This window comes from Phasianus colchicus, chromosome 26 (genome assembly GCF_987193195.1).
Source record: "Phasianus colchicus chromosome 26, bPhaCol1.hap1.1, whole genome shotgun sequence".
In the NCBI taxonomy this organism is placed as follows: domain Eukaryota; kingdom Metazoa; phylum Chordata; class Aves; order Galliformes; family Phasianidae; genus Phasianus; species Phasianus colchicus.
The window spans coordinates 922,555-949,933 of record NC_143461.1 but is presented as its reverse complement, the minus strand read 5'-3'; the positions used below and the strand labels follow the sequence as shown (position 1 = coordinate 949,933).

The 27,379-nt window shown below is 50.1% G+C and overlaps 2 protein-coding genes, 2 pseudogenes and 1 gene segment (V, D, J or C); 2 read left to right on the top strand and 3 right to left on the bottom strand.

The window, feature by feature from the left end:
* Positions 1 to 673: 673 nt before the first annotated feature.
* LOC116239422 (feather keratin Cos1-2 pseudogene) lies at positions 674 to 1,197 on the bottom strand (annotated as a pseudogene).
* Positions 1,198 to 6,138: 4,941 nt separating this feature from the next.
* LOC149914869 (T cell receptor alpha variable 4 pseudogene) lies at positions 6,139 to 7,142 on the top strand (annotated as a pseudogene).
* A 1,265-nt stretch (positions 7,143 to 8,407) lies between these two features.
* On the bottom strand, positions 8,408 to 8,847 carry LOC149914868 (feather keratin Cos1-1/Cos1-3/Cos2-1-like). Its single transcript, XM_090125050.1, has one exon. It carries the CDS (start codon positions 8,711 to 8,713, stop codon positions 8,408 to 8,410), a length of 306 nt encoding a protein of 101 aa, XP_089981176.1. The 5' UTR covers positions 8,714 to 8,847.
* A 5,803-nt stretch (positions 8,848 to 14,650) lies between these two features.
* LOC149914867 (T cell receptor alpha variable 1-2-like) lies at positions 14,651 to 16,102 on the top strand. The segment is given in 2 exon segments: positions 14,651 to 14,976; positions 15,632 to 16,102. Coding segments are annotated over 2 exon segments (384 nt in total).
* A 6,764-nt stretch (positions 16,103 to 22,866) lies between these two features.
* On the bottom strand, positions 22,867 to 23,755 carry LOC149914866 (feather beta keratin-like). Of its 2 annotated transcripts, none has more exons than XM_090124876.1 (2): positions 23,558 to 23,755; positions 22,867 to 23,254 (listed from the first exon to the last, which is right to left on the bottom strand). In XM_090124876.1, exons 1-2 carry the CDS (start codon positions 23,678 to 23,680, stop codon positions 22,928 to 22,930), a joined length of 450 nt encoding a protein of 149 aa, XP_089981002.1. In that variant the 5' UTR covers positions 23,681 to 23,755; the 3' UTR covers positions 22,867 to 22,927. The 2 variants fall into 2 exon arrangements, with proteins under 2 accessions (XP_089981002.1, XP_089981003.1); XM_090124877.1 differs by having other exon boundaries at positions 22,867 to 23,235; positions 23,602 to 23,755.
* Positions 23,756 to 27,379: the final 3,624 nt, after the last annotated feature.

The following is a 27,379-nucleotide window of genomic DNA, read 5'->3' as shown; positions in this document are numbered from 1 at the left end:
ACAGAGGGCCATTCCTAAGAAAACTATGCCTTCCCAGTTCTTGATGGCCTTTGAGAACACCTTTCTTTGAGTCTCCTTCCACTATACTGCTCTTCCCAAAGTCAGAGGAATAGATTTCCCCAGACTTCGTGGGACTTCTGTCTTTGGGCCTCCCCAGTGCACAGAGATCCTCTCCTGAGCATGTCATTTATCAGGTTTTCCATTCACATGACATGCTCCAGGCTCAAGGAGACTTGTGTGAGGAGAAACACAGCAAGGCAGGGACTGATGGTCATTGGTAATGGAGAAACATCTAGCAATGTCTGTATCTCCTTCAAGAGAGTGTGCTTGAATGATTAACATCTGCATTGTGCAGAGGAGTGTTGAAGTCTCCCTAGCTTGTTCTCTCGAAAGACATCCCCTTCTCCTTTGGCCATCTCTACGCAGGTGAGGGGAAAAAAATGACAACACAGAAGGAAACACTAAGGGATGCAGAAAGTGTTTAATGAGTCTGAGGAGAGAAATGATGTCACCCAAGTAGATGCCCTGTGTGCAGTGAACAGCAGGAGCAGACAAGATTTTCTTCTCCTATCCTATAGCAGCATGGCCACAGAGCTGTATCTCCCAGCCCAGAGTTTTAAGGAGAAGAGCAGGTCACACAGGGTTCATTTTGGGGGGTACTCAAAGAGATCTCTAAAGGGAAATGAAAAAAATTATAATAGATAGAAAGAGTGAGCAATGAGTATCAGTAGACTTTCTCCATGTTAACAGAGATGCCATACTGGCCACTACATGTCTGTCTTGCAGAGCAAAAACAGCAACAAAACATTTGTTCTTCTGTCCAATGCCACGTTCAGCATTCCTGGGGGTCCTTGCCTGGGTCAGCATGCAGCACATTTAGCAGGGGGGGCACCTTCTGCCACAGTAGCGGTTGGAAATGCAGGAGAGGTCCAAGCCCCCCGACGTGATGGGCACACCCTCAGAGCTGAGGATGCTGCCAACAGCAGCGGAGGTGGAGGATCCGACGGCGGTGTTCTGAGGGAAGGAGCTGAGGATGGGTCCGGGCAGGGTCACCACCACGGGAGAGGGCTGGATGACAATGGTGGAGGGCTGGCACTGCCTGACACAGGGCTCATTGCAGCTGCTGGCCAGAGGGGTCGGGCCGCAGGGCCGGCATGGCTGGCACTGGTCACAGCAGGACATGTCTCAGGAATGGAGGTGCACCTGTTTGGAAGCAGGACATGGGGATGCATGAGGAGCAGCCTAGCATCACACTACTAGAGAATCCATGCACATGCAGTGCTGGGAACTGAAAACAGTTCAGGGATGTCCAAGGGATTCTTGGTCTCATCCTGACATAGCCCAATGAAGGTCCCTGAGACCTATGCAGCTACTGCCTAGATCCTACCTCAAAAGTTACCTTCTTACAGGCCTATCTTCCTCCCATGACAAACATTCTCCCCACTTCCCTCTCTCATGATAAGCAGAGCCAGGCATGAAACATAGCTAATAGCAGCTGAGAGTTCCACTGAGCTCAGAGCTCTGTTTGGAGAATGAAGAGAAGAAGAAGGGGCTTCACACTCACCTGGTTCCCCAGAAGAAGAAGGTGAGAGAAGTGGATGAGACAGTAAGGAGCTGGGCTGGCTTTTATAATGAACTCAAACTGCCCCATTCCCAGAGGCATCCCCTAGAAGCAGTGATTCATTTCTGACACGCTCCTCTTGAATGCAAAACATTCCAGCTGCTGGTATGGGCTATGTGTTGGTTTCCTGTGCTGCTACTTTTCACTTCCTGATTATGTCCATTGCTCACTAATGGCATCTTCTGAGCAGCAGGAAGAAAGACCCAAGTGTTACCAGACAGCACACATCAGTGTGGGTGGAACACTCAGTTCAAGTGTTGGGAGAATCCATCATATGCAAATAACATTAGCGTGCTTAGACGGGCATCAGTGTGAAACAACTTGAGCCTATGTGCTGGGTTTATGCAAGTTCCTGTGTGTATAGAGGTTTGCAGGATTCCACGCATGTATGCATGAGCAGGTGAGTGTTTGTGAGACTTGTGTGTCCCACATAACAACATGTGTTCTGGTCACATCAGAGGCACAATCTCCACTGCTTTTGCATGAGCTCCAGAGAGAAGCATTGACCAGAAGGGGCCTGAGCATGACTGAACAACCTCAGAGCAAACATGGCACCAAAATGCAAACTTCTGTATCTTCAGTCCTCTTTCTCAAAGCCTACAATGTTCACCCTCTAATACTGCAAAACTCAGGCTTCAACAAGGACTACCTCACACCAATTTGTATCCTGAGCTTAACTCCTCATCCTAGTATTGGGAATCTATGAGTGCAGTGACATTCATCCTTCCCCCCACTCCCCCTGCCACCTCTCCAGGCCAGGACAGAACAGCTCTCTCCAAGACTAAGAAGGTTGAAAGGCTGGGGTTAGCTTAATGTACAGGGAGAAAGGCTGAGAAATCCTGCCCAGCTCGTGTGAAACCACTGATGAGTAGGCATGCTTCCATTGCATTCTCAGTGCTGTACAGAGCAGGACACACGTCCCCCATAGTGAAACCAATGACAAGTATACTTCTGCAACTCATGGTCCTGGTGTGGACTCATGCCAGGGCTGAACACTTGGGCAGTTGCAACATCAACATCAGCCTCAGGTATGGCTGACTCTCAGGGCACACTGCCATAGCAGGGTGTTCCCAGCCCAACCGTAAGTGGAAGTTACAGCAATCAGTTGGTACTATTCCATAATGCACCAAAAATGAAGTCTATATTCATTTAGGAATTAATTGTAGAAGCACTTAGAAGTAGCAGAAATGCTCTTTGAAGTTTTAAAAACACCACAACAAATCTAAATTGATATTGATATAGATTGATGCTGATACTGATGAAGCAAACTCATCAGTAAAACTATGGACTTAAAAAAATTGAAGATTACATACTTATCAATCTTACTAATTGAAACAATTTTGGTTTAGCAGAGAGTTGTTAGAGTTAGGGTAGTATGGTTAAGTTGCGATTGGACTTGATGAACTTGAAGGTCTTTTCCAACCTCAGTAATTCCATGATTCTATGATTCTAATGATGTAACAGGTTATATATATCTCTACATATTCAAAATATCACGGGAGATCCAAAGGGATCCCAGAAGGGCAGTGTAGGTCAGACCATCATCAATGTGGTCACGTTAAGAAGCTGACCTCAGAGAGACTAACCTCAAAAGTACCTATAAACTGATCACAGAAGAGACCAACCACCCCCAGGAATGGGACAAGAAGGAAATCACAGTAACGGGCAGAATCTCTTTACAAACCTGATCTCTGTTATGGGCTGTGAATTATCACAGGGTTAAGGAGTCAATATCATAGCATTGCAGAGTTTGTGCAACGTTCGAGTGAAACTGCATCCTCTTTAAGGAGAAAAAAGGGGAAAAGAAGGAAGCAAGCAAACAATAGAGGTAGGAGCATGCTCAGCATGGGAAGTTTCTAAGAGAGAGGGTTTCCATTTGTGCAAAGTTCAAGTGCTTTTGCTATCACTGATGCATAAAAGGGCAGTGGACATCATCACTGTTTCGCGGAAACAGTAGATTCTGTTACTGCCCTTCTTCCAGTTAATACCTCTAGTGGAGAAGAGAGGAGAGGAACTGGAAGGCATCTTCAAATACCATCAGATTCAACTGTCAGACATCATTAGCTCTAACCACAAGGAAAAACATACTAATGAAAGCATTATCCAAATGTCTGTCAACCCTGACAAGCATGGGGCATCATCCACATCTCCAGGAAGCCTGATCCAGTGTTTGACCACCTTCACAATTTCCTGGTGACACAAACTCTAGCAATATTTTTAATCTTTCTAATGCTTCTTGATGGCGTTTATTTAGAAAACAGGAAGAATCGGAGCCCTGTACCAAGTAGATTACAGTGCCATACCTAACACCTTGAATTGAGTAGATATGGAAACTTCTACTTCCATTTAACAAATACTGTGAATGCAATGAATGTGTGATCGATGCAAAGAGCTAACTGAGCATTGTCAAATTTGGGGTTCAAGCAGTGAACACAGATAGGAAGAGTACCAACTTCATCCAGAGGGCTGTAGGACCACCACCACAAAAAGACTGAACATGTGCGACAAGGCAGAACCCTGTGTTAATGTTTTTGTGGGGAAGTATGGAAAATCTATGTACGATTTATGTACAAATATGTAACATTTGCATATGTAACATAAGTAATGAATATAAACTGACGGTGTTCTGTGCAACATATGCATGATAGGTGGAGCTCATCTCCCATGCATCCAGCACCAAAAATAAAGAATATCTGCTTTCTAACACTCCAATTTGAGTCTTAGGGTGTTTCATGATGGACTGATTTACAGTATCTCTGCTATCTGGCCTGAACATCTCCTGGTGCAGTTCTGTGCCATTCCCACGCATGACCTGTCATCAGATACCAGGGGGAAGAGACCGGCACCTCCCTCTCTGCTTTCCTTCCTAGGAAGTTGTAGAGAGCAATGAGGCCACCTCAGCTTTGTGTTCTCCCGCATGTCCTCAGGCTCTCCTCATAGGATATGCCTTCCATACCCACTATCAGCTCTCCTGCCCTCCTCTGGCTGCTTAAAAACATTAAAAAACTTCTTATGTTGTGGAGCCCAGAGCTACAAAACGCATTCCATTTGAGGACACACCAAGACTAACTATAGTGAGCAAATGACCTTTTTTTACCAAAAGGCTACGAAGTTTTTAGTACATCAGAAAATTCACTCGGACGACTTTGCTACCAGGACACAATGTCAGCTCTTGTTGAGCCAGCCATCAGCCAGATCCCCTTCAGGATGTCTGTGTTTCTCGGGTGCTCAGTTGCACTTCAAGGGTGAACCCAGACTAAGACTAGAGCCTCAACAGTACAAAGTAAGGAAGGAATGGCAGGTGGAGTCCATGGCAAACAGGCCATAGATTAAGGCAGGCAGGATGATTGAGGCTGGAAGATGATATCCTGGAACAAAAAAAATGCTCTTGCTTTAGTCACAGACATGCAGCTTCAGAAGAGGCACAGCCCTCTGGACACTGGGGAGAAAGTACTAGATCCATTGAGAGAGGTCATCAGAAGTGACTGAACTCAAGCCTGATGACTGGAGGAAGGAGCAAAGTTGTGTGAGACACCTCCCTTTGACAGTGGATTCTCCAATTTGCTGAAGTGTCAGCTGTTTGATTTCCTCGGCAAAGAATGGCAAGTCCAGTGCTACAGAAGGTCTCCAAACGTTTGTCTGCATATCAGTGTACAGTCCTTTACAACTCTTCCACACAGTTCTGCTTCCAGGCAGCAGAGACTGCAGCCATTAAATGCTGGATGAGCAGTATGGCTGGACATCAAGAATTCTGGAGATTTCAGAATTTGAAATGGGGCAGTCTAAGTGTGAGCAACTCAGAGACATTGCTGCCCATGCAGGGATGCAGTCAGGAACACCACAGGTCAGCCTGGGATGAAAACCTGCTGGGAAGAACTGTGAGAAAAGCATCCTTAAGTCTCCTGTGGCAGCAAAACGGAAGCTAAGGAGATTGTGTGTCCACTGGACCATGAGATGTCAATAAAAGTGAGAAGTAAATGTGTAATATAATGAATGCTTCCTTTTCATCCATTTTCATGACAATTCTTTCAGACAAACCTACATGGCTCCTGAGCTTCATTCACAGAATTCATGGGAGTGAAGAAGCACCCCCTATAAAGGAGGAAAACTTAATGGAGAACTTAATCCAGCTGGACATACTTGTGCCCTTGAGATGCATCCAAGGGTGATTGATTGTATGACATCGTTGTGATGCAGCACTCTGACATTGCTCAGGAGTCATGACAGTTGAGGGATGGTGGTCGTAGCTAGGAAAGAACAACAGGCATCAAAAACATTTAGCGGGACTGAGAATGGGTACTCAGGGAACTACTGACCAACTTAATACCTCCTTCAAAGATGTGTTTTGGAGCAAATGTCTTCAGATACCATTAAGAGACACCTGAAAGACAGCGAGGTGGTTTAGAGCAGCCCCGGGGCGGAGCTGGCAGTGGCGGCGGGGAGGAGGCGCCGGGGGCGGAGCAGAGCCGGGGCTGGCGGGGGCAGCGCGGCGAGGCGCGGGCGGCGGAGCGGCGGGATGCGGCAGTGCCGGGCCGCGGGGCTGGCGGAGCCGGCCGCGGTGCTCTGCGGTGCGCGGGGCTGCCGCCCGCGGGGCCGCACAGCGGGGACAGCGGGAACCGGAGCCGCGCTCTGGATTCTTTCTTACATCGTGCACGTCTCTCCTGTGCATGAAATTTCTGTGCGAGAAAATGGATTTTCTGAGTGTGCTGCTTCTTTTCTTCTCGGCAGTGGCTGTGAGCAGAGCTCAGGTGCAGCAGGAGCTGTCGGCAGAGGCCAGCGAGGGCACCGGCATCAACATCACCTGCTCACACCCCAGCATACAGACCGGCTATTACATCCACTGGTATCGACAACTCCCGGGCCGAGGACCCGCATTCCTCGTCAGCGCTATTACAGGCTCCAAGGAGGTGCCGGACCCGGAGGGGCAGGTGTCGGTGTCGGCAGACCGCCGCTCCAGCGCCCTGTGGCTCGCCCGGCCCCGGCTCGGCGACGCGGCCGTGTATTACTGCGCCGTGGGCACACGGGGAGCGAAGCCGGGGCTGCGGCCGGGCACGAACCGCTTTGGGCGGGGCGGGGGCACAGTGCCGTCGGGGCCCGCAGGGGGCGCTGCCTGCATGGCCGCCAAACTCCATCCTGACCAGGGTGCACCTCCCTGAGTTCTCGAGAAAAATGAGCACGGCACACACAGCAGCCATTGACTGAAGCCAATGTGAGTCAGACGCAGCTGGGTCTGTGTCAGGACTGCACACCATGTGATTGTGGGGAACAGCAGGACTGACTGCATGGGCTGTGTTTGAAACCTGAGGGAGATTCTCACAATTCTATTCCATCTTCTATCCTCTCCTCCTTCCCTAGTGCAGCACATATAAGAACCTGGAAGGAGAGGGGCCTAAAACCAGAACATCAGCAATGTGCTAAGTGAGAAAACTAATTGAGGAAATATCCTAGTGGAATGCAAGGTAACACAATACATTATCATTGGAATGGAAGTGAATAAATCAAATAAATGAAAGAAAGAGAGTGCCCCAAAACCAAAGGCCTTTCTCTAATGCTGAAGGAAAGATAGCTAGGGTGCACACACCACAGAGGTGACCAGAAAGACAACATTCCATAAGTCCCAAGCAGTTTTATCTTTCCCTCTGAATGGATAACTGAAACACAGTGGTGAAGTCTTCTGGGAGCTGTAGTTCTTCTCATCTCAGGAACTCAGGTATTGAGGTACTACCAGCAATCCACAGGACTGCAGCATTAATTCTTTAAATCCCAGTGCACTGCATGAAGTTACGATGAGGAATGCCAAGAACAAAAATCATAAAACCATGACGCCAGTGAGGTGGGCTACACTGCTGGGTTTCATTTCTCTTCCTAATCCTATTACCCTGTGGAGAAATTGCTGATTTCCTTGGACTCCTCTCACTGGGCTGTCCCTGCACATCTGCAAACTGTGCTGGCAGCTCATCAGGAGACTTTATCTGTTTAAGGCACTGCAGCCTTGCCCTGCTGGAAAGGACCCCAGTGTCTCCTGAGTCAGCTTCCCATGACCTCAGCCTCTGCCTCTTCAGCTGTGTCTGTGCATGAGCGTGGATGGCGGGTGCTCACATGTAACTGAAGTGTGCACGAGCTTTTATTTCTGTGCATGCATTGTTTGCACGTGCCTTTGTGAGTGTGATAATGTAAATACAACTGCGTTCAGGCACAGGCCTGCCATAGCCACGGATATCTTCTTCAGCTGCAAGGGACAGCGTCCAAGAGAGCACCCTCTGCAGTGTGTGTCACAGCCTCCCATTCTTCTGGGAATGGAGAATGGTCTCCTTAAACACCCATCTAATACCAACGAAGAGCAGAACCATTCTCCCTTGGTTGCTCTGGAGACTGTACACGATAGAAAGAAAAATCAAAACTACAGTATGATGCAGAAATCTTTAATGAATGTTGACAGAGGAAAATGAGGTCACACTGAGAAGAGGCTCCACAGTACATTCATCCGGTCCCTTGTTTGAGCTTATACAGGGCGAATGTCTTCCTTGTAGCAGGGAACACACTGGTTCTGAGGAACCTCACTGCCCAAAGGAGAAGAAGGAAAAAAAAGGGGGGGGACTGAGAGGGGGGAGAGTGGGAAGGAAATGGTGGTAGAGGAAAAGAAAGAGAGAGGCGAGCTATGTTTTCAGAAAGCACGGGATTGCCTCCTGCTCTCAGCATTTCCTAGGGTAGCTAAGCGTGGTTAGGTGATCCAGCATCATGTTCGTGGCTTATGGAAGAATTTCTGCAGGACCACGGCCAGCGGCTTTAGCAGGGCGGGTACCTTCTGCCACAGTAGCGGCTGCCCAAGCCGGACAAGTCCAAGCCCCCCGACGTGATGGGCACGCCCTCAGAGCTGAGGATGCTGCCAACAGCAGCGGAGGTGGAGGAGCCCACGACGGTGTTCTGCGGGAAGGAGCTGAGGATGGGTCCGGGCAGGGTCACCACCACGGGAGAGGGCTCGATGACGACGTTGGAGTTCTGGCACTGCCTGACACAGGGCTCATTGCAGCTGCTGGCCAGAGGGGTCGGGCCGCAGGGCCGGCATGGCACACACTGGGTGTAGCAGGACATGTCTTGGGACTGCCAAAAACAGATAGAATGAAGAGAATAAGGATATACGAGGGACAGCCTGGGTAGCCTCTCGCAAAGGATCCAAGGGAACTATGAAGGATGGAGCAGGAGGCTCTGACTGGAGGTCATACCCTTTCATTGTGCTAGGGCCCTACAAAGAGCAGTGTGGACCAGGGATTCTCTCACAGACTATATAAATCTAGAGCCATGTAAGCTGTGTCCCAAGCTCTTTCTGTACTGACATTATCCCCTCTATGGTCTCCCATAGCATGGAGCTCCACTATCCAATAACATTTCTATTGAGGCAAAATCTCATTTTGCAAGAATTAGACAAAGGGCTTCACACTTACCTGGTTCCCAACGAGAAGGAGACAAGAGAAGAGGATGGAAGAGCTGGGATCTGGGTTGCCTTTTATACTGGTCCCTTATTGCTGCAGGCCCAGAGACACCCTTGATACAGGCAGTAATTTTCTGACAAGCTAACCTGGAATACATGCCATCCCTTCTCATCATATGGGCTGTGTTTTGATTTCCTGCAGTGCTACCTTTTCATTTCCAGATTATTTGCCATGCCTGTTCTCTAATGAAGGATTCTTTGAAGTGCTGCAATGAGAGGCCCAACGATTTGTAGGGCAGGATTGCACTGGTGAGGCAGACGACTCAGCTCAAGTGCTGGATGGGTCCAGAGCAGGCAAGTGACTTTAGCCTGGTTCACTGCAGTGGGGCTGTTGGATGTACCATCCTCACGGAGAAGCTCCAGCAAGCATCATCTGGTTACCCAAGTTTGCTGTACATGAGGGTATGACTTGTGATTCTCTTTCCCTGCCTTCTCAGCTCACTCACTCTGATGACCGCTTGTCTTTTCCATGTGTGTGTTTTCTGCTGGGATATAGTCCTATCCCACGTAACAGTGCCCTCAGAAAAGAGTTCATGATTGTTTTGGCTTGTTTCCTCTCTGTGCAATCGGTCAGTTTACAAAAATATAAAAAATAAAAATAAAAAATAAAAAATGTCACAGACTTGTAGAATGTTTTGTGTTGAAAGGGACTTGAAAGATCATCTAGTTCCACTTTCTCCACAAACAGGGATACTTTCCACTAAATCTGATGTCTTGGAGTCCCTTCTAGCCTGGCCCTGAACACTTCCCAGGACTGGACATCCACAGCATCCCTGGACAGCCGATTCCAGTTCCTCACCATTCTCTTAGAAGAAAATTTCTTCCTAATAATTCTGTTCTTTTTTTACTTGAAAGCCATTGCACCTCGTCCTATCATTACTATCACTGATTAAGTATCCCTCCCCATCTCTCTTGTTAGCACTCCTTACATAATGGAATGCTGCTCTAAAAGCACCCAGAGCCTTCTCCTCTTCAGGAAAAACAACAACAAATCTCTCATAGCAGAAGTTCTCCAGCTGTCTGACCACCTTCATGGCCCTTCTCTGGAGTCACTCCAACAGGTCAGTGTCTTTCGTATGCTGGGGGATGCACAGCTGAATGCTGTACTCCCTGTGGGGTCTCACAAAAGCAGAGCGAGAAATTCACATCCCTTGATCTCCTGGTTGCACATGTTCAGATATTCTCTCATAGTTACTGTGGGTGCATACAGTCCCAGAGCCCACGTCTCAGAGAAGCTGTTTAATAATAACATAAATAGTGAGATCGAGTGCATCCTCAGAAAGTTTGCAGATGACACTAAGCTCAGTAGTGTAGTTGACACGACAAGAAAGAACGGATGCCATCCAAAGGGACCTGCAGAAGCTTGAAGGATGAGCCCATATGAACATCATGAGATTCCCGAAGAAGAGACACTCTGGGGACACCTCATGGGTACCTTCCAGTATTTGAAGAGAGCTTGTAGACAGGAGTGAGACCAACCTTTTATACGGGCAAGGGGGAAGAACTTTAAAGAGGGGAAATTCAAGAAAAGTATAAACCATAACGGGCTTGAGACCATTGAAAGCAGTGCTTGCATGGTCAGGTGAGACTTTTGAGAAGGTTTTTGTCATTATCAAGGGAAGAGTGAATGTCTTTAGAGTAATGAATCTGTTGATCCTTCTCAGACCTCACTTCTAGATGGCAGATAATTCTCGCACCTGCTGATTATTACTCTCAGGTAGGCAACGTGTGTGATGTAGAAGATGTCACTGACAGGGGGAGCAAGGACCCAGGCCAAGGTCAGATCCAAGAGAGGTCTGGCTGAAGACACCACCCAGGGAGCACAGTGGACCAAGTTGGTCTAGGGACCCTTGCCAAGACAGGAGGTCAGCAGAGGAACAGAAACGTGTTCTGTCATTTGTCAACATTCCCATTAACATGACGTGCACCAGGGCAAGGAGCTGCACTGCCTTTTATAATGGACTCATGCTGACCTGTGTCCAGAGGCATCACTTCTAGCAGGGATTATTTTCTGACAAGCTCCTCTTGAATGCAAAACATTCCAGATAATGATATAGAATGTATGTTGGCTTCCTGTTCCTTTCAGTTTGAGTCCTGATATTATGCTACCTTTGTTCCTCACTGAAGGCATCCTTTCGGTGGCAGGAAAGGGGACTCAAGCATTTCCAGGCAGTACATATCCATTTGGGCAAAATGTTCAGCTCCTGGACTGCAAGAGTCCTGAAAAGGCAAACGACAGCACGCTGAGTCACACCTGAGGGGCTCCTTGGGGTCATTCTGGCAAGAAGTGGCCTAGCTCCTGGGTGTGACCTTAAGTGGCACTATAAGCATGTGTGTGGAGGGTCATTGATTGGGAAGAGAGGTCAGGACCTCATGAAACAGGATGAGAGAAAAGGGAGCCAATCAAGAAGCATACAGAGACAGACATCAAAGGAGTACATGGAAATGATGGGAAGAAATAAATCTCACATTCACACCAGCTGATGAGGAATCAAGAAACCTCTGGGCCACTTCCAGGAAGACAAGCCTGGCCTTTGCAGGAGATGCAGCTGTGCATCCGGACATGGATGGGGATTGGTGTGAGACAGACCTATACTATCTGATGTTGTGATATGCAGAGAAAGAGGTGAACATATGAGGAGTGACAGAGTGGTGTGCAGCAGGGGCTCCTCAGACCTGGTTGAGCCATGTGATTGATCATCACAGACTCTCATGTCTCCTTAATGAATCTTCTCTTAACTCTGCACACTGGATGGACAAGTTACCAGTTACTGGGGGGAATGGCAGGACTGGTTTTGGTGCCAGCTGCTGGAGTCAGACTAGGGCTGAAGACGTCCCCGCCATGTGCTGTGTGCTACTACAAGAAGAGGGGTCCATGATTGTCTAATGGAACAGGTGCAGATCTTGAATCCCAACCAAATGTGGCAGGGGCAGGTTTTATTTCCATAAGCACCCGGGTGTACTGCCAAGAGCTAGAGAAATGTGGCATTTAGTACATGCAACTGGAGTCGATTCACTGCTTACAGGCCGTGTGTGGGCTGATGGGGGTGGGGATGGATTGGCTGAATCCTCCTTAAAAGAGATTTTATCGGGTGGATGTGTCTGAGATACGGGCATCGCTTTGGATCCGGTTGAACACCGTCAGGGAATCTGCAATCGTGGCTTCAGGCTCCCTCTGGGCTTCTGCCACACATTCAAAGACTGATGCTGCACGTTCCCAGCCGCCTGACCCAGCTCTGCTGCCATCCTTTCTCGGGCTCCTCGAGGGCGACATCAGCACCATGGGCAGCAGCAGCCTGCGGGACCCGGAGCTCGGGGAGCTCTCGGGGTGCCGCGTTCCCGGGCAGCAGCACACGACCCGTTCCCGCTGCCGGGTTTCGGATCTGCGGCATCACCAGGCACAGCGGGGGGAACTGGTCTCGGCCGCGTTGCACTCCCCGACCATTCCAGTCCCGTCTGTGATACCGCCTGCCCCACTCGCTTGGGGCACTGAAGGCGAGCAGCTGCTTTCTCATGTACTGAAGGGGTTTTCGCAGCAGTTCCTCAGCTCTCCGCCTACGCAGCAGGACACGCAGAGCCCAAACTCCGCTACCCGCACACAGGCGCCCAGCACCCGCATCCCGGAGCAAGCCCGAGTGACGCCGGCGCAGGGCACAGCCCCTTCGGGCGGAGCTGGCGGGGCTGGCCGCGGTGCTCCTGGGTGCGCGCGGCTGCCGCCGGCGGGGACGAACTGCGGGGACAGAGGGAACCGGGGCCGCGCTCGCCTCTGGACATTCGGCTTCTTTCCGACCTCCTGCACCTCTCTTCTCTTTCATGAAATTGCTGTGCGAGAAAATGGATTTTCTGAGTGTGCTGCTTCTTTTCTTCTCGGCAGTGGCTGTGAGCAGAGCTCAGGTGCAGCAGGAGTCTTCCGTAGAGACCAGCGAGGGCACCGGCATCAACATCACCTGCTCACACCCCAGTATACAGGCCGATAACATCCACTGGTACCGCCAGCTCCCGGGCCGAGGACCCGCATTCCTCGTGAACGCTTTTAAAGGCTCCAAGGAGGTGCCGGAGCCGGAGGGGCAGCTGTCGGTGTCGGCAGACCGCCGCTCCAGCGCCCTGTGGCTCGCCCGGCCCCGGCTCGGCGACGCGGCCGTGTATTACTGCGCCGTGGCGCACGGGGAGCGAAGCCGGGGCTGCGGCCGGGCACGAACCGCTTTGGGCGGGGCGGGGACACAGTGCCGTCCGGGCCCGCAGGGGGCGCTGCCTGCATGGCCGCCAAACTCCATCCTGACCAGGGTGCACTTCCCTGAGTTCTCGACAGAAACAAACACGGCACACGCAGCACTGATGCATGAGGCCAATGTCAATCAGACACACCTATATCCGAGGTGATAAAAATGGCATAAATGACGATACAAGCTCTGTTGTTCGCCACGGAGACCTCCACATAATTCTACGATGTCTGCTATCCTTGATTGCTTCCTCGATGCCACACTGATGAGAACAGGAGGTGACCTGTTCTATGAGACAGCAGTGTGGCTTATACCCACGCCATTCCACACAATTGTATCTCGGCATCCTTCGTAGTGAGGCGTTCCAGCTGCACACCTTCACGAGCACGGCATGTCGAGGTCACAGACACTTTCAAGCGGTCCCCACAGTAGCTCTGTTCTCAGACTACGAGATTCTGTGACAGAATTCAGGGCCTCTGGCAGTGAGGTGCAGTTTCAGCAAAGGCCACTGTAAGCTGTGTTTCCTGTGAGTGCTACTGCCTCATCTGTGGATCAAGTCACTATTCATCTTAAAGAGAAGGGCTATTTAGGGGGAAACTGATAAACAAAGCACAGAATGACCACAATCAGTAATCAAAAAGGGAGACAAGAAGGAGGTCCAGAACTCTTCAGCTCCTAACTGATGGACATATACATGTATGACATAAAATGCACGAATTTTAATGAATGTTTAGGGAAAGGTCCAAGGTGTGACAAAAAGGATTGTAGGAAGGAACAAGGGGATGCAGAGCAGAGCAGGGAGGACACAAATTTCCACTCAGTACACCTACTGGGATGAGTCCTATGCCTGAACATCACTGACCAACCTGTCTCCTTAATAAGCACTGACTTGTCTGTGCAGCACTGAAACTGTGTTCCCTTTCTCATGTGGGAGCACCCCAAAGTCTCTGTCAGTACATGCAGAGACTGGTGTGCAGGAGAGATCTGGGAGCCAGCAACCAAAACAACATGCACAGCACATCAGGATTAAACCAGTGACTGGGAGGAAAGAGTATTCAGGTCTGGGAGAGTGGTGGGCAAGGAAACACAAAGCCTGGGAGCGGAGACTTGGCATGCTGAGATCCCATGGTAATGTCTGAGGAATCAGCACGAGTGTGGGGATGTGTGTGAGAGGAGTGGGTGGCTGCACACATCTGTTGGCCAGCAAACAGCAGGCTGGCCTATCCCAAGCAAAGGAGGAGACTCATGTGCTGGGTAAGAAAAGCCAGGCTCCAGGCAGGGGTATTGGATGTGCTGAGCGTCTGTGCTCACACTGATGGGCTGTGTGACTGTGGGAGTGCTTGTGAAGCTAGTGGGTGAAGGTGTGTGCTTCCATTGGGGAACGGCAGTCCTGATTAGGCAGAGAGGAGGAACAGGGCTTGGCTCTGAGCTTAGGGCTTATAAGAGAAATGGTGTTGTTACCTGTGGGTGTTGCTATGGCAGTGAGTGCCCTGCCTGTGGAGCCAGCAGAGTCATTTCCTGCAGCTCTGTCATCTTGGGGCTGGGAGGTGGTTTTCTGCCTCTTTCTCACTCAGCAAACAGGAGGCTGGGTCTCAGCATGCACCGCAGCTCTCTCGTCCTCACTGCCTTCCTGGGACAACTGCTGGGTAAGTGCTGGCTTTTAATCAAGGCATCCATCTTCTCTCCAGGAAGTGCTCACCAGACTTATCAGGTCTTTCTGGCAAACAGTTCTTGAGTAACAATAAACGTTCTGCCCTTCTTTCTCTCTCTCTCTGCTTTTGTCTTCTAACCCACCTGCTGCCATCCCTGCAGTCTCACATTTCAGCCTTTCCAACAGATTCAAGCAGATCTGGTCAAAGTCACAGCAGTGACATTAAATATCTCATAGAAACAGCATTAACTATATGCTGACTGATGCATAATGATTGTGGCCGCTAGTGTTCTGGTGGTTGCCAGCACAGCCAGAGATTACGCTTGATCACCATTCAGCTCAGCTTTGTGTATACTGAAGGACTTTGGAGACCTCCATGTTGGCAGGACTTCCCAATGCCTCCATGGGTCCCTCAACCTGCTCAGCCATGACAGGCTGCTCCCTGTCCCATTCAGCAGGCGCACAGCACAGGATCTGCTCTGGCCCACAAGCACAGACCTCTTCCAAAACCACCTTCCTATGCACAAGCTGCAGCACCTTTCTGCTGGACAAAGGACAGGGAACCTTCTCTCCCACTGCTTTGTGTCCATTCCATGTTGGCAGCTGGAACCTTCCCTGCAGAGCTGCTCACCTCTGCTTTCTTCTTCCAGATGCCGTGGGGCAGACCATTGTCAGCCAGCAAGAAGGACAGGTCACAGTGGAGGAGAGAAACACCTTCCAGACCACCTGCACATACCACACCTCCACCTTTGATGCTTTTCTTTGGTACCAGCAGAAGAAAGGCCAAGCCCCCCAGCTGGTCACATACCAGGCAGCAGCAGGCTCCAAGCACAACGGCCGTTTCACCACGGGGCTGAACACCACCGGGAAAAACAGCCTCCTGCGGCTGGCAGAAGTCCAGCTGTCTGACAGCGCCTTGTACCTCTGTGCTGTGCAGGACACCCTGGTGCAGGGAGCTTCCTCGGCCGTGCAACAGCCCCAGTGAGGGAGGGGCTGTGTCTGTTGGAGGCGGAGCTCTGGGGAAGGAGCCCTCAGCTCTCCCCTGGCAGCGCTGCTTCCCCTGTGCGCACAGAGATCTGCAGGTCAGCATCCTCTTCCAGAAGAGACCGATGTCTGTGGCTTGGGAGGAATGAAAAGTGATGAAGGAGAGCCTGACCGGGAATTCCTCTCCATGTGCACTTCTGGACAACCCAGTTTTTGCATGGTCTGTGCTGAGAACACATGCTGCACTGTGTGCTCTGCTGTGCTCTGAGGGCTTTAAGCAGGTGGTCTGAATCTCACCTGAGCTCTGCAGTCCCATGCAGATTGCTTTGTTCTCTGACGCTTGGAAAGACTAGTAACTTGAGACCGCTATGAAACAGATTGCTTGGAGGCTGGGATGCAGGTAACATCAGTGACTCTGAAGAGGGAAATGAGTTTTCTTCCACAGAGAGCTTCCACCAGAGCTGCCAATATTCTGTGCCTATTCCCCATGCTGAAGATCCCAAAGGACATCCATCTGTCAATCCCGTATCATCCAGGGTGCCTGTGGGGAAATATAGACTCAAAGAAGGGAATACAAGGGAAAGAGAGGAAAGAGTAGATGATGAGGAACATAGCATTGAGCACGGGGGGCACTTTCTGCCATACTAGTGTCTAGAAATTCAGTAGAGATGAAAGCATTCAGAAGTGATGGAGACTCCATCACAGCTGAGGATAATATCCACCACATAAGAGCTGAGGATGAGGGCAAGTGGGGCCACCATCTGGCTTTATCTGGGGCATTATGGTTCCTGTCATCATCATCATCCTCACACCATGCTTTTCATAGTTGTTTCATACATCTGCATCACCTCCACAGTTCTCTCTATTCCCTCTAAATTCACTCACCAGAAGGCATTCTTTGCCTGTACCCCCAACTCAGCATGGTTCCCTTTCTACCAGAGACCAAGGTCAGATCCGACCAAAGCCTACGGGGAAGCTCCATCCCTTGAATGCCTTGGACCTTCAAGAAGACTGACAGGGCAGGAGGAGAGCTGTAGGTTGGGCCATAGAGGCGTACACCTGCAGAGCAAGGGGAGGGCTGTGCTATTGCATAGAGACCCCCGGCCAGGGACCAGGTCAGAGCTACTCTTTATGGTTACACTGGTTACACTGGTCAGCCTAGTTCTGATGCTCTTTGTCTTGTGGTCCCATCTGAGCCAGCACTGAATGACACAACAGATGTCCTGGGCAGAGCTGCTGCCATCCTGATATCACGTAGAAATGATTTTCAATGCCAGTGCTGTGCTGCTGGCATCGCACAGAATGTGTGTGAAAGCAAAGCTCTCACAAAACAGATCCCCAGGCTGTGATGATGTGTGAAGTTGCGGGTGTGTGTGTGGGGAGCAGTGATACTGCGTGGAGCACAAGGGCTATTTCATCCCTGGTGCACAGGGAATATGAAAGTATCTCGGTGTCTGGGGAAAGACACCCCAGTGTGAGTCCAGTGTTTGGGCTGTGCATGCTGTGTGTGACTATGGGAAGTACAGAAGTCCAATAGAGTGCAGAAACATGTCACACTCTCACTGCCCTGTCCCAGTGGAGATGGGGATATCTGCTCTCACACGGAGTCTTCAGTGGAGAAGGGTTGAAGGGTTGGGGCACTTTGAATGTCTTCTATTTCCTGAGCCTGAGGAGAACAGTTCCATGCTTGGGGAAGACCTGACACCACAAGAAGCCATGAGTGTCTGGGCATGAGCCACAATCCTGGGCCTTGCTGCACCCATGGGAGTGCTGAGTTCAGAGGGACTGGGGGCTCCAACCTGTGGCCTTCTATAGCTGGTAGCAGTAATGCCCTGTGGAAACAGGCAACTTGGCAAATTAATGGCAAGGCCCAGAGCTCTGTGACAGCTGCTAGGATCACACAGGGAAGATGTACCCGCAGTGACGGGTGAGTGGAAGGGATGGGAAAGTGGAATAGAGACAGAGGGCCATTCCCAAGAAAACTACGCCTTCCCAGTTCCTGATGGCCTTTGAGAACACCTTTCTCTGGGTCTCCTTCCCCAATACTGCTCATCCCAAAGCCAGAGGAATAGATTTCCCCAGACTCTGTGGGATTTGTGTCTTCTCTGGGCCTCTCCATTTCACCCTCTCCTGAAGATTTAATGTATCCTGATTTCCATTCACATTACATGCTCGCGGGTTGAGGTGACCTGTCTAAGAAGAAACAGTGCAAGGCAGGGACTGATGGTCACGGGTGGTGGAGGAATACCTAGGAATGTCTTCCCCTCCTTCAAGAGAGTGTGCTTGAAAAAATGATGGTCTGCACTGTGCACGAACCTCCAGTGATCTGAGGAGTGATGCAGTCTCCCTAGCTTGTTCACACGAAAGACACCCCCTTCTCCTTTGGCAATCTCTACATTTATGGGAAAAAAATACACCAACGCAGAAGGAAACACTAAGGGATGCAGAAGTGTTTAATGAGTCTGAGGAGAGAAATGATGTCACCCAAATCAGAGTGCTGTGTGCGGTGAGCAGCAGAAACAGACAAGAATCTGTTCTGCTTTCCTATTGCAGCATTGCCACAGAACCCTGTCTCCCAGCCCAGAGTTTTAGGGAGATGAGCAGGTCACTCAGGGAGTATTTTTGGGGATACCGACAATGATGTCTAAAGGGAAAAGACAGTAATGATATCTGATAGGAAGAGTGAGTGAAAGAGATTATCAATATATATTCTCCATGTTAACAGAGATGTCCATTACACGTCTGTCTTGCAGGGCATCACGCTATGAGGGAATCAATGCACATGCAGTGCTGGGAACTGAAAACAGTTCAGGGATGTCCAAGGGATTCTTGGTCTCATCCTGACAGAGCCCAATGAAAGCCACTGGGGCTTATCTAAGTACTGCCTAGACGCTTGTTCAAAAGTTACCTCCTTACAGGCCCACCCTCCTGCCATGGCAAACTTTCTCCCCACTTCCCTCTCTCATGATAAGCAGAGCCAGATATGGAAAAGAGGTAATTGCAGCTGAGAGTTCCACTGAGCTCAGAACTCTGTTTGGAGAATGAAGAGAAGAAGAAGGGGCTTCACACTCACCTGGTTCCCCAGACGAAGGAGACAAGAAGTGGATGAGGTGGCAAGGAGCTGAGCTGCCTTTTATAATGGACCCAAACTGCCCCATGTCCGCAGGCATCCCTTGCTGCACTGATTATTTTATGACCTGAACCTCTTGAATGCAAAACATCCCAGCTATTGGCATAGACTGTGTGCTGGTTTCCAGTGCTGCTACTTTCATATCCTGATTTATGTCACTCCCATTGCTCGTGGAAACCATCTGTTGAGTGGCAGGAAGAAAAACCCAAGTGTTTCCAGGCAGCAGATATCAGTGTGGGCAGAACCCTCAGTTCACGTGTTGGAAGAATCCATCATATGCAAAAGATATCAGCATGCTTCGTAGGCCATCAGTGTGCTACTTTCTAACACTCCAATTTGAGTCTTAGTGTGTTTTGCGATTGACTGATATACAGTATCACTAGTATTTGGCTTGAACATCTGCTGTTTTGTGCCATTCCCCCACATGTCCTGTCATCAGATAACAGGGAGAGGAGACCGGCACCTCCCTCTCTGCTTTCCCTCCTCGGGAAGCTGTAGAGAGCAATGAAGTCGTCCCTAACATTTGTATTCTCCAAAATGGACAACCCACGTGTTCTCTGGCTCTCCTCACAGGATATGCCTTCCATGCCCACTATCAGCTCTGCTGCCCTCCTCTGGACGCTTTAAAGCACCTTGAACATCCTTCATACTTTGTGGAGCCCAGAACAGCCAACTATATTCTGGGTAAAGACACACCATAGCTTACTGTACTGGGAAATTAATCCTTTTTTGACCAGTAGCCAATCGAGTGTGTAATGCATTCTAAAATTCAGATGGAGCTCTTGGCTTCCAGGGCACAACGTTGGCTCTTGTTGAGCCTGATGTCAGCCAGCACACCCAGATCCCTTCAGGATGTCTATGTTTCTCAGGTGCTCAGCTGCACTTCAAGGGTGACTCCAGTCTAAGACTAGAGCCTGAACATTTCAAAGCAGGGAAGGAATGGTATGTGGTGGCCATGGCAAACAGGCCATAGATTAAGGCAGTCAGGATGGTAGAGACTGGAAGATAGTGATATCCTGGAGCAAGAAAAAAACTCTTGCTTTAGTCACAGACATGCATGTCCAGAAGAGGCACGGCCCTCTGGACACTGGGGCAGACAAACAAGATCCACTGAAGGGGCTCATCAGAAGTGGCTGAACTCAAGCCTTATGACTGGAGGAAGGAGAAAAGGTGTGAGATTTAAAGGACACACATCCCTTTGAAAGCGGATACTTCAGTTTGCTGAAGTCTTGGCTGCTAATTTCCTTGGAAAGGAATGTCAACTCTAATGCTGCAGAAGGACTCCAAAAGTTTGTCTGCATATCCGTGTACAATCCCTTACAATTCTTCCACATAGTTCTGCTTCCAGGCAGCAGTGACTTTAGCCACCCCAGTAAATGCTGGATGAGCAGTATGGCTGGACATCAGGAATTCCAGAGATTTCAGAATTCAAAAAGAGGCGGGCAAACTGTGAGCAACCCTGAGACATGGCTGTCCATGCAGGGATGCAGTCAGGAACACCACAAGTCAGCCTGAGATGAAAACTTGCTGGGAAGAACTGTGAGAAAAGTGTCATAAGCTCTACTGTGGCAGCAAAAAGGAAGCTAAGGAGATAATATTTCCACTGGATCATGAGATGCCAGAAATAGTGAGAAGTAAATGTGTAATATACTGAATGCTTCTTTTTGGTCAATTTTCATGATAATTCTTTTAGACAGACCTACAAGACCCCTGAGCTTCATTCACAGAATTCATGGGAGTTAAGTAGCATTCCCTGTAAAGGAAGAAAACCTAGCAGAGAACTTAATCCAGTTGGACATACTCGTGCTCTTGAAATGGTCTGGGATGCACCCATAGGTGATTGACCGGGTGACATCGTTGTGATACAGCTGTCTGTCATTGCTCAGGAGACATGACAGTTGAGGGATGGTGGTCGTAGCTATGAAAAAACAACATGCATCAAAAACATTTAGCAGGACTGAGAAAGGGAACTCAGGAAATTATTGACCAACGGCACTCCACTGACACCTTCCATAGCGATGTATTTTGGAGCAGATGTATTTAGATGCTAATACGGGACATCCGAAAGACAGCGAGGTGGTTTGGAGCAGCCCCGGGGCGGAGCTGGCGGCGGCGGCGGGGAGGAGGCGCCGCGGGCGGGGGCAGCGCGGCGGAGTGCGGGCGGCGGAGCGGCGGGATGCGGCAGAGCCGGGCCGCGGGGCTGGCGGGGCTGGCCGCGGTGCTCCTGGGTGCGCGGGGCTGCCGCCGGCGGGGCCGGACTGCGGGGGCAGGGGCGGCCGGGGCTTCTGGACATTTCGTCTTCTTTCCGACCTCCTGCACCTCTCTGCTCCTTCATGAAATTGCTGTGCGAGAAAATGGATTTTCTGAGTGTGCTGCTTCTTTTCTTCTCGGCAGTGGCTGTGAGCAGAGCTCAGGTGCAGCAGGAGCCGGCGGCAGAGACCACCGAGGGCATCGGCATCAACATCACCTGCTCACACACCAGTACACTGGCCAACAACATCTATTGGTACCGCCAGCTCCCGGGCCAAGGACCCGCATTCCTCGTCAGCGCCGTTAGAGGCTCCAAGCAGGTGCCGGACCCGGAGGGGCAGGTGTTTGTGTCGTCGGACCGCCGCTTCAGCGCCCTGTGGCTCGCCCGGCCCCGGCTCGGCGACGCGGCCGTGTATTACTGCGCCGTGGACCCACGGGGAGCGAAGCCGGGGCTGCGGCCGGGCACGAACCGCTTTGGGCGGGGCGGGGGCACAGTGCCGTCGGGGCCCGCAGGGGGCGCTGCCTGCATGGCCGCCAAACTCCATCCTGACCAGGGTGCACCTCCCTGAGTTCTCGAGAAGAATGAGCACGGCACCCACAGCAGCTGTTGACTGAAGCCAATGTGAGTCAGACACACCTATGTTTGAGGTTGGCAGGACGGCACAACTGACCGCATGAGCTGTATTGGACGCCCCAGAGGCCTCCATACAGTTCCGCTTCATCTCCTAGCCTCTCCTGCTTTCATAATGCCACATGGATAAGAGTAGGAGAAGACCTGTTCCTAAGAGCCAGCAGGATGTCTTGCTGCCACGACATCCCACACAGTCATAGCTTTTCGTCTGGGCAAAACACAGGTTGTGTTCTCTTTTTTCAGGAACTTAGAGGTAGCTGTGGGCAGAAACACCACAAGGCAAAGGCTGATAGCCACTTGTTCTGCCGTAGACAGGGGTATCTTCTTCAGCGGCAGGGGACAGTGTGCAAGAACTCAGCCTCTGCGGTGAATCACATCATCCCATTCTTCTGGGAATGGAGAAGGATCTCGTTAACCACTCAACTTATACCTGCCGGGAGCAGAGCCATTCTCTATCGGCAGTTCTGGAGGCCACAGACAGTGGAAATAAACATCAAATGCTCAAATGAGATGCAGAAATCTTTAATGAATGTTTACAGAGGGAAACGAGGTCACCCTCAGAAGAGGCTTCACAGTGCAGGATTTGCCTGATCCCATGTTTAAGTTCAAACAGTGAGTTCATGCAAGGCATGTACCTTATTTTCCAGCACTGGATGAGATCGTTCTGAGGAACCTCACATATCAGAGGAGCACAGCGGAAAAAAAAAAAAAAAAAAAAAAAAGAGAAAGAAAAAGATAAACTGGAGGAGGAGGTAGATGAGATAGGTGGGTAGAGGAACGGAAGCAGAGGCATCAGCGAGCTTTACTGAAAACCCAGGCATTCCTGGGTACTTCCTAGAGTAGCTGAGGATAGGCAGGTATTCTGAAAGCAGGGGCTTGAAAATTCCTTCTTGATCCAGCATCATGTTCGTGGCTTACGAAAGAATTTCTGCAGGACCACGGCCAGCGGCTTTAGCAGGGCGGGCACCTTCTGCCGCAGTAGCGGCTGCCCAAGCCGGACAAGTCCAAGCCCCCCGACGTGATGGGCACGCCCTCAGAGCTGAGGATGCTGCCAACAGCAGCGGAGGTGGAGGAGCCCACGACGGTGTTCTGCGGGAAGGAGCTGAGGATGGGTCCGGGCAGGGTCACCACCACGGGAGAGGGCTCGATGACAACGTTGGAGTTCTGGCACTGCCTGACACAGGGCTCATTGCAGCTGCTGGCCAGAGGGGTCGGGCCGCAGGGCCGGCATGGCACACACTGGGTGTAGCAGGACATGTCTTGGGACTGGAGGTACACCTAGGAGACAGGAATAGAATGTAGAAGGAAACGAGAATATGTGACGGGCAGCCTGGATTGCCTCTCACAAAGGAGCCAAGGGAACTACTAAGGATGGAGAACAGCAGCAGCTTGGGACAGCAGGTCAGAGCCCTTCATTAAGCCAGGGCTCTACAAAGAGCAGGGTGACCCAGGGAGACTCTCACAGACTGGGTAAATCTAAAGCCATGTGAGCTGTTCCAAGCATTCTCTATGCACACCTAATCCCCTCCACAGTCTCCCATAGCAAGCACCTCCACTATCTGATTGAATGACTGTCGAAGCACCGTCTGACTTTGCAAGAGGAGAAGAGAGGACTTCACACTTACCTGGTTCCCAGCGAGAAGGAGACAAGAGAAGTGGATGGCAGAGCTGGAATCTGGGCTGCCCTTTATACTGGTCTTTCATTGCTGCAAGCCAAGAGGCATAATTGATACAGGCAATAATTTTATGACAAGCACACTGTGAATGCAAGCCATCCTTGCTGAGTTTTGGTTTCCTGCAGTGCTGCTTTTTCATGTTTAGATTTTTCCTATGCCCATTCTCTAATGAAGGATTCTTTGAAGTGCTGTGATTAAAGGCCCAAAGATTTAAAGAGCAGAATTGCATTGGTGAGGCAGATGACTCAGCTTTAGAGCTGGATGGGTCCAGAGCACACAAGTGACATCAGCCTGGTTCACTGCAGTGGAGCTCTTTGAAGTGTCATTCTCAGGATAAGCTCCCAAAAGCACCAGCTGGATACCCAAGGCTTCCTGTACATGAGGATGTGCCTCATCCTTCTCTTTCTCTGCCTTCTCAGCTCACTCTGATGGCCACTTGATTTGGCTTTCCACTGTGTGTGATTTTTCTGCTGGGATTTAACCCTATGCCATGTAACATTGTCCTCCAGAAAACTGTTTTTAACTCTTTCAATTTGTGCATTCTCTGTGCAATCTGCCAGTTCACAAGAAATGTCACAAAATCACTGAATAATTTGTGTAGGAAGAGTCGTGAAAGATAATCTAGTTCCAAAGACATCTACCAACAGGGATTCTTTCCATTGTATGGAAGTGCCTGGGATGGATAACCTCAGAGGTCTTTCCCAACCTTCGTGATTCTATGATTCTATGATTCTATAACTAAGGATTTATTCCTCAGCTTTAAGAGATCCACCTTCCAGTGCCCAGGGGGCTGATGGAGTGCAAAGTTGTTCTCCAAGGCCATCTCTATGCAGGTTTATAGTCCACATGGGGATAAACTCAAGGCTGCAGCAAAGCGGAAGCCTCCAGTGTGGGAAGTAGCTGGAGAAAAGAAACTCACAGCCTATTAATATCAGAGTTTCTACAGTGCATCCATCTACCAGGCACAAAACTGAAAAGGCAACTACTTCAGTTCAGACTGTAGGTGTATCTAAAAGAGATCTCTGAGGAAAAAAGACTGGAAAGAGTAGTGAGTATAAGACTGAGTGGAAGAGGTTAATAGTCGACATTGGCCATGTTGTCAAAGGTGCCAGGGAAGCCAGTTTCTCTCAAGTGCAACCATCCAACCCTCTGTTTTTCCACTGAATGGACCATTCATCAAATCCACATCTCTCCACCTCTCCAGAGGATGAAAATTCCCCCTCATGTCCTCACCTTATCCCCTGCCAACAGAGATTGCCTTTTGTTCTAGGCAAAATGAGACTCTCATCAAAAGCATCATGTGAAGGCAGAAGTAGGGATGCAGAAAAATGTGAGGACTTTGAAGAGAGAAATTACCTTCTTTTGAGAGAACCCTGTCAGTTCAGGCAGTCCCAGGAGCTGACAGAAACTTGTGTCTATCGTCTATTGCAGACATCCCACTGAGGACCTATCTGGCTGTCCCACAGATGGGGAGCAGACAACACCCCCCATAATAGCTTTTAGAATCTTAAGGCCTGCAAGGGCAGAAGATAGGGAAGAGGGGAAAGAGTGTCAAAGACAGGGAAATTAGGCTTTGATCATGTTTTCAGAGAGCCTTGGCTTGCCCTCCTTTAGAAGATGGCTCTGGGCACTCAGTGACATCAATGGCCAGGATCTCAGCCCCCAGTCCAGCATCATCTTCTGGGTTCCCAGGGGACCTGGCTTGGGCTCTTGTAAGTCACTTCAGCACAGCAGGGAACTATCTGCTGCAGCAGCATCTGGAAATGCAAGAGAACTCACAGCACCCATAGCTGACGGGACTCACAGAACTCACAGCTGACGGGAAATCCATCACAGTTGAAGATCTGCCAACAGCAGCAGAGGTGGAGGATCTCACAGACCACTGCTCTGCTGGAAGGAGCTGTCAATAGTGTCAGATCGGACCACTATCACAGGAGGGGTCAGAGTGTCCAGCAGGGTCAGGGCACAAGGCCAGTGACAGGTATTGGGCATGGCAGGCACTGGTCACAGGAGGACATGGATCAGGGCTGACGTTGTACCTGGGAGAGACTGCAGGGAGAAAGCTCTGTGACCAGAGCACAGGGACATGTAAGGAGCAGTTCATCCCCCTCCCATAAGCACACCAATGAACTTGGTTGGCTGGAAGAATCACAGATTCATAGAACTGTAAGGGTTGGAAGGGACGTCTGGATATCATCTAGTCCAACTGCCATGCTAAAGTAGTTTCCCCCAGATGAGCTCAAACTGGAAAATGTCCAGGTGGGTTTTGAATATCTCCAGAGAAGGAGATTCCAAAACCTCTCTGGCAGCCTGTTCCAGTGCTCTGCTTTCACACACACATTCAGATGGAGCTTCCTGTTCCCACCTGTTTTGTCAGTGGGAAACACTAAAAAGAGCCTAGCCCCATTCTCTTTGTATCTGCCCTTTAGATATTTACAAGCACTGCTAAGATCTCCTCTTAGTCTTCTCCAGGATGAACAATCCCAAGACCTGGCCTTTCAACCTAAGGAAAAAATTCATGGCTCTATAAAACTGCATGAAAGGTCAAAATGTTGTCTTCACTTTATCCAGGTGTGATGTCAGAAGCCTGGCCAGATGCAACAAGTGGAAAATCCATCTCTCTCAGTGGAAATCCATCTCAGACACGCCCAACACAGCCATGATCAGAAAAGGATGTGGGAGAAGGGCTTCAGACTTGTGTTGGTTACCAAGAAGTAATAGGTGACAGTTGTTGATTAGAGGGTGAAGGAATTGGGCTGCCTTTAATGGAGACCCTGCACTGCCCCAGGCCCAGGCATAGCCTCCATGGAAGTGACAATTTTCTGTGGTGCTTGTGATGAATGGAAAACAGCCAATGGCATGAGCTGTGTGGCTGCTTCCCTTCATGCTGTTTGTTTCCTGGCTTATGCTACAACCATTCCCTCATGCAGGCTTCCTCTGAGTGCTGGAACTGAGAGGCCATAGCTTTTCTGGGCCAGGAATGAGTCAGTGATGGCAGAGGACTCAGCTCAAGTGCTGAGAGGGATCCATCTCAGGCAAGTGATGCTGGCCTGGGGCTTCCCTGCATGCAGATCTGCCATGTCTTCTTCTTTCCCTCCATCCCAATTCACTCCAGTGGTCTCATGTGTTCATATTCCAAGGCAGGTGGGCTGGACTGATGGGTTTCATTTCTCTTTCTCATCCCACTGCCTTATGGTGAAATTGCATGATCTCACTGAGCCGTACATGCACATCTGCAAACGGTGCTGTCAGCTCATCTGCAGCCTTGTCCAGCTCGAGCACTGCAACCTCGCTCTGCCAGAAAAGTCCCTCAGTGTTTCCTTAGTCAGATCCCATGCCCTCAGTCCCTGCCTCTCCAGCCATGTGTGTGCATGAGCGTGGGTGATGAGTGCACATGTACCTGAAGTGTTTGTGAGCTTCTGTTTCTGTGCCTGCATTGCTTGAATATTCTTTTGTGAGTGCATTGATGTAACAATACCTTTGTGCAGGCACAAGTGTGTTTATATGTATGCACACACGATATGTGCTTCTGCACATGTGCACAGAATTAGCCTGACCCTGTGCACAGGTCCAGCAGGTCCCAAGGCCCACGGTGTTCCTTCTGTGTACTGGTGTCAGGTGCTGGTGCAGCCTGGGTCCCTCAAAGTCTAAAAAGGTGGAGGGAAGGCTGGAGTGTTTGTGTTTAACTGATTAGATCTGCAGCCTAGATCTAGTCTTTCCCTTGTGC